We start from the raw sequence: 6,966 nt of genomic DNA on the forward strand, positions 1-6,966 counted from the left end.
GTGGGTATTGTCGGCTTGCACATTTACCGACCGAGTCCCACATAACCAGACCTAGTCTGGTATGCGTAAAAGCATTTCCCCTCAGATAATAGCAGAGGTCGCTTCTGGCTTCTATCGCCTTTCAAATTAAAGACAGTAGGAAGGTACTTGATAGAACAGGCAACAAGCATAAAGTGATAGAGCAATCTATCACGGCATGGCAAGCCAGATGGGACAACAGTTCCAAAAGAAAATGGACGCATCGCATAGTCTTATCTCGAACATAAGTCGGTAGATGGAAAGGAGAAAACCTGTGAGACAGGTAAATTACTACCTAATACAGTTTTTAATAGGACATAAGGCTTTTCTGTCATATCTACACCGTATGCATCGAGCAGATGATGACCGCTGTGTATACTGCAACGAGGAAGATACAGCCGAACATGTGTTTTTCGAAAACATGTGTTTTATCAACGCGATGCCATTCGATAGAAGTGGGAATTACAAATAAGTAATAAACTTATACATGATAATCTAGTTGAAAAAATGCTCGAGAACAATGAGCATTGGAGAACAGTACAGAAATTTACAGAGGAGATTTATAAAACTAAGAAAATGGGGGAAGAAGGAAGAAATCAATGTTCGAAAAGCTCTGATTCTTCGTAAACGAAAAGACGTAGAAAAATGCCCGCTGAGGGACCTAGATCATCTGCCGTAGGAGGCGGCCAGAAGATGTCTTGGGAACCAGCGTGCACGATCTAAGAACGGAGGCGCTAATTCCTGGAGAAAAAGAATAAGCTTTCACTCCTGACGGTATGGTCAGGTCAGGTCAGGTCAAGTGGCTGAGATGGGTGGCTTAGATTCTATACATTAGATATACCTTTTTCATTGCCTAGTATGGTTGAAAGTGTATTTTGGACATTTAAAAAAACCATACAAATCTTAAGAATGCATCAAGTTCAAGAAAATCTAAGAATGCTTCTCCTGTAGAAATGTCATAAAAAGATATTGGAAGATTAGAAATAATAGTTGTCTGAGATAGTTCAAGCATTAATAATTTTAAAATAGCAAACACATTATATCTTTGATCAAGTTTTGGGTATGGGAAAAAATTGACAAAAACACATTTTCTGAGCACAGAAGCTCGCCGGAAAAACGAAAACTGAACAATGTAAGGAGCTGTTTTAGCGCAATTCTTTAGATTTTATACGACAATTTAAAAAAAGTAAATTTTAGTCTATTTTCCAATTTAAGAAAAAAATACACTGGAAAAAATATAACGAAAATTTTCAAGATATCACAGCTCTAAAAAACTTGGTTTAAAAAGTTACCAGAATTGACCCACATGGATGGGATTCCAAACCCCGATTAACCAAGTGTATGTAATAAAAAGGTAGTTATAGTAAAAAGTAATCAAAAAATTGTTTTGCTAAATTATTGTTTTCTATGTGAGGCCATAAATTAATCATTCCACTCTTGTATATAGTTTTATAAATCGAATTTATAACAAACATTTAGGGTAGATATCTACTATAAAAGATTTGTTTATTATAATAAATTGTTAGTTAATTTCTTTGAGGAAAGTACTATTGATCTATTTATTTTTTATAATTATTAATAATAACTATTAGTGTACCTATTAATAGCGCAAAGTTGTACCTTTGTCGATTGAAGCATTTTCTCAAAATCGACAATATAAATTTGCGCTCGCAACACACATACACAAAACTTTTTCTGAATCTCCAAGTATTAACAATATACCATAATATTCAGAACAAAACCATGTAACAATTTATTAAAATTGGCAATTATTTATTTTCTGTTTACTCGTTGTTACTAGTAACTATAGCTAGTTACAAAAATCACTGGACATTTGATTTCAAAAAAAAAATAATAATAATAATAATAAAAAATAAACAAAATGGGAGAACAAGCGTTTTTTTCAGTTATGTCGCTTTAAAGCGACAAAGTGACAGTTTTGGAGAAACGTCAACCTTACGTTGCTAATATAGACATTATAATATGTAATAATTATAAATGACAGCACAACAACTTATACTTATTTTAAGAAATCCGCGTCTTAATTATGCACCCAAATATAATACTAAATATTAAACTAAAAAGGATGTACAAACGAGCGAATGTTATAAATATTTTTTAAATTTCTAATTTAAGAGTTCGTCGCTGCTCCTTTCAGATTCCATCAAATGGATAACTTCGGGGGAAAACCCGGAGCGCCGTCTTCTTTTTTTTCTAAGGCAACACGGCATGGCATGGCTGCCCAGGGTGCGTTCAGGAATGAAGAACCAATGGTTCCGATTCCTCAGGTGAAATTGAATTCGTATCAGAATATGTAGTATTGTTTGTAATGTAATAACTAAAAAAAATGAAATTAAGACATATAGAAGAAACACTAAAGAGAGTTAAGAATTTGATTAATCCGAGATGTTACTTTCCTGCTATTTCTTGATTTCTTTTGCGTCGCACTTTTACCGATGTAATTTGTTTTTGCTGTTTCATTTTAAATTTAATTTAAAAAGAGCTTCGATTGATAAAAAAAAATCTAGATTTGAGTGGTCGGTCATTAGATTTATTTTTTACTTAATGAAACAAATTTTATTTACTTTTAAATGTTAATTGTGGTTCTGAAAAGAACCGATTTCATTTTTTTCTTCTTTTTAAACGATGAAAGAAAAAACTTCTCTATTTTGAACTTGTGTATTTGGTGACGGCTTTGGTACCTTCAGAGACTGCGTGCTTTGCCAATTCACCAGGCAACAAGAGACGAACCGCTGTTTGAATTTCCCGGCTCGTAATCGTCGAACGCTTGTTGTAATGCGCAAGACGAGAAGCTTCAGCGGCGATCCGTTCAAAGATATCATTAACGAAATTGTTCATGATGCTCATCGCCTTGCTCGAAATACCGGTATCGGGGTGTACTTGCTTCAATACCTTATAAATATAGATTGCATAGCTTTCCTTCCTCCTGCGCTTCTTTTTCTTGTCGCTCTTCGAAATATTCTTTTGAGCTTTTCCAGCCTTTTTCGCTGCTTTACCGCTTGTCTTTGGTGGCATATTTTTTAATATTTCTAATCTTAATAAAGAAAAAAAAAACACGACACAAACGAACTGTAATACGCACAACGAACACAAAATATACCTGTCAACTTGAAAGTTCAAGCTAAAATCATGGTGCACTAATTCAATTCAATTCAATTCAAATACGTTTATTCAAAATAAATTACATTTCAAAAGGGATTTTGATAAAATATATACAAGATATTTACAACTTAATCTACGAGTCCGGACTGTTTTAGGCTTTTGGCCTCTTCAGTCAAGGAAATGGATGAATGTTGTGTGGGAGTGTGTGTGTCGTCGGGTGGTGAGTGAAAGAGTGAGAAGTTTGGGGCTCGTAGGAAGCTGTGGATGTGGATGTCGTCGTGGGTGTCTTGTCGGTGTCGTCAGTGGCGTCTCATTGTGAGGGGCGTCTCTTCAACGAGAAGTTGAAGATTGTCGGGCAGGTCGGGGTACAGCGCTGAGAGAAGCGCCGTGGGTGGATGGGGCAGTTTTCTTCTGGGGATCCGGGGGACTCGGTTGCGAAGAGTGTTGTCGCGTGTGAGAAACTTATGTGAAGTGTTGAGTGTGTTTTGGGCAATTGTGTTGTTGTTGTTGAGTGTGCGTTTGATGTAGTTTTGTTGGAGTTTGTGAAGACGGTCTGTGATGGGGGTGGTGTTTGTGTCCTGGTGGAGGGAATTGCTGGCGTGGAAGCGGTCGAGGCGGTGAATTCGGCGAAGGATTTGTCGTTCGCATGTGGCAATGCGATGTGTCTTGGTGTGTGGGAGAGATGCGTAGATGGGGGCTCGGTACTCGATGACGGGTCGGATGAATGTGTTGTAGGTGTGGAGAAGAGTGCGGGAATGGCACCCTTGGAAGTTTCCCATGAGATGGCGGAGGAGGTTGGATCGGTTGCGGACTTTCTTGAGCGTGTTCTGGAGGTCGGTGTCGAGTGAGCATGTGTGTGTGTAGGTGATTCCTAGGTACCTTGTGGATGGCACAAGGTCGATGGGTGTGTTGTCGAGTGTGATGGTGATGTCGCGTGGGTCGAATTTCTTGTTTCGTGTGAGGTTGGGGTGTTTGAAGAGGATGGCGGTGGATTTTGTGGGGTTGATCTTCACTCTCCACTTGCGAGTCCATGTGGAGATCTGGTTGAGGAGGGGCTGCAGGGTCCTGGAGGCTGAGGCGGCGGTGGTCCGGGATGTCCAGAGGGCGGTGTCGTCGGCGAAGAAGCGGGTTTTGGTCTGGTGAAGATCTGAAACAGGAAAATCAGAACTGTAAAAAATGTAAAGAATGGGCGACAGAACGGAGCCTTGAGGGACCCCGGAGAGAAGGGGGACGGGATAAGAAAAGGAATTTTGGACTTTGACTTTGCAGGAGCGGTTTGAGAGAAAAGAGTCGATTAATTTGATGAAGTTGAGGTTGATGTTGTGGGAAAGAAATTTTTGGATGAGACCATCGTGCCAAACACGGTCAAATGCACGTTCGACGTCCAAGAAGACGGCTAGTGTGCACTGGCCGAGATTGGCACTCCGGGTTGAGTCGGTGAAGAGTTCGAAAGTGGGGTCGGAAGTGGAGCGATGGGGGCGAAAACCGAATTGTTCAGGGGGCAGTAGGTTGTTTTCTTCGAGAGTGTGTCGGAGACGAGAGGCAAGAATTGTTTCGAAGATTTTTCCCAGAATGTTGAGGAGAGAGATGGGACGATAAGAAAGTGGGTTGTTGGGGTCTTTGTTGGGCTTGGGAATCATGATGGTGGTGGCTTCTTTCCATGGGGTTGGAAAGTGACCGGAATTGAAGCAAGAATTGTAAATTGTGGTGATGGATGTGATGGCTGTGTCAGGGAGATGTTTGAGAAGAATGGGTTTGATCTGGTCTGGTCCTGGGGCTTTCGAGTTCTTCAGCCGGATAATGAGGGCTTTGATCTCGTCGTTGGTGGTTGGAGCGGTCAAGTCCGGGTTGTCGGGTGGAAAGTCTGGGTCGGGGTCTGGGTCGAGGTCAGCGTCGTAGTCAAGTCGGGGGAGGTTTTGCCTGAAACGGAGAGTGTTGTTAGTGACTGTGTTAAAAAAGTGTTGGTTGAAATGTGGGTCATTGGGGACTTGGTGGATGTTTTGGAGGGTAGCAGCAAAACAATTTGCTTTGTCTTGTGGGGTGTTAAAAATGGTGTTGTTGACTGACAAATGGTGGATGGGGTGAGATTTTCGGCCTGTGAGTGAATTGAATTTGTCCCAAAACTTTTTACCGTCTCGGTAATCGAGGGAGCTACAACTGTTTGACCAGTGGGCAAGACGAAATTGGTTGATGTCACGTCTTATTTGTGCATTGAGACGGTTAAAGACAGTTTTGAGGACTGGAGATCTGGTTTGCACGAATTCGCGATAAATTCGGCGTTTGACTCGGATGAGGGCAAGGATTTGAGGGGGCAATGGTTTGCGATTTGTTGGAATGTGTTTGATGGGTACAAAAAGTGTTTGAGCTTGTTTGATGAGTTGTGTTAGTTGTGTTACTTGTGTGTCAATGGTGTTGGGGTCAAGTGTGTCGTCAATGTGTGGGAGGTTGTTTGTGATGTAATTTTGAAAGTCGGTCCAGTTTGTGTTGTTGAAATCGAAAATGGGGATGTGCGTGGGTCGCGGTTGGGGGCCTTGAAGTGTGAAGTTTGAGACAAGAGGGAGATGATCGGAGGTGACTGTGGTGCCAATGAAAGAGTCTGTGTTTGTGATGTGTGTGAGATTATCGGTCACAATGATGTGGTCTACGATCGATGTGCCAACGTGATTGATGAGTGTGGGAAATTGATTTCGAAGACGACAAAGAGGAAGAGTGTTGAGAGAGCGTGTGAGGTGTCTGCCGTTTGTGTTTGAAATTGTGTCACCAAAATCGGTGTGTCGAGCGTTGAAGTCTCCGAGAATGACTGCGTGTCTGAATGTGGAAGTGTAATCGAGGAGTTGGGTACTGACGGTTTCGAGAGGAGGATTGTAATAACAAATAAACAGAATGTTTAAATTGTTAATGTGAATGGTGGCTGCAACGGCTTGAAGGTGGTCAAGATGGGGGGGTAAGATGTGTTGAGATGAAGCGAGTGAAGTTGAGACAAGAAGTGTGACGCCGTGTTTGGCTCGGGTTGTGGGGCTGGGTTTGTTGTAGGAGTGGAAGCCTGTGATGTTTACGGGTCGTTTGGATTGTGTCTCTGTGATTGCTGCGATGTGAATTTGGTCGATGTGTAGAAAATGTCTCAAGGAGGCAAATTTACGAGAAATCCCTCCCGTATTGACTGTGGCGAAATTCAGAGAAGCCATTTTTGAAACGGGGGCCAGAAGGATTCACCGAAATGGTGGATTTATCCAAAAGTGAAGTGAATTTTGTTTGATGAGTGTGAGATTTTTAGATCGCGTCGGAGACAAGCGCGAGCGGAATGTTCGAGAACAGATTGGATTTTCTGTTTCTCGAACGGAAAAAGGTCAAAAAGGGTTTTTGTGATGAAGCGTAGGAATTGACGGGCAGAAACGAAGGGTTCGCGCTCGTCGGAGTCGTCGTCAGAATTTTCGGGATCGAATTCCTTGTCAACGATTTTGATGGGAACGACGGGGGTTTCTGGGGTCATTTGGGAGGGTTTGATAAATTGGGGGCAATCTCGGGACCAGGCGGGGTGATTCCCCTGGCATTTGGGGCATTTGGGGTTTGAAACTGCGGAAGGGCACGGTTTTGACCGATGATTGTCGGGGCAAGTGGGGCAGATGGGCTTGTTGGGGCATTGGGAAAAAGAATGGCCAAATGTGAAGCACTTGGCGCACTGGAGAGGGGCTGGTTTTGGGGGGTGCGACGGCTCGCAGGGGTGAACGTGGCCGAAAAGTGAAAGGCCATTTGACAGGAGTGTGTCGATCGCCGTTTTGTCCGGTGTCACGATACGCATGAGAGGAGTTGGTTTGTTGGTTTTGG

General features: G+C 42.2%; 1 protein-coding gene across 1 annotated transcript; it reads right to left on the minus strand.

The window, feature by feature from the left end:
• Positions 1 to 2,622: 2,622 nt before the first annotated feature.
• On the minus strand, positions 2,623 to 3,151 carry LOC135266946 (histone H2B-like). Its single transcript, XM_064358426.1, has one exon. It carries the CDS (start codon positions 3,052 to 3,054, stop codon positions 2,683 to 2,685), a length of 372 nt encoding a protein of 123 aa, XP_064214496.1. The 5' UTR covers positions 3,055 to 3,151; the 3' UTR covers positions 2,623 to 2,682.
• Between the last annotated feature and the right edge of the window lie 3,815 nt (positions 3,152 to 6,966).

Source organism: Tribolium castaneum, chromosome 8 (genome assembly GCF_031307605.1).
Source record: "Tribolium castaneum strain GA2 chromosome 8, icTriCast1.1, whole genome shotgun sequence".
In the NCBI taxonomy this organism is placed as follows: Eukaryota; Metazoa; Arthropoda; class Insecta; order Coleoptera; family Tenebrionidae; genus Tribolium; species Tribolium castaneum.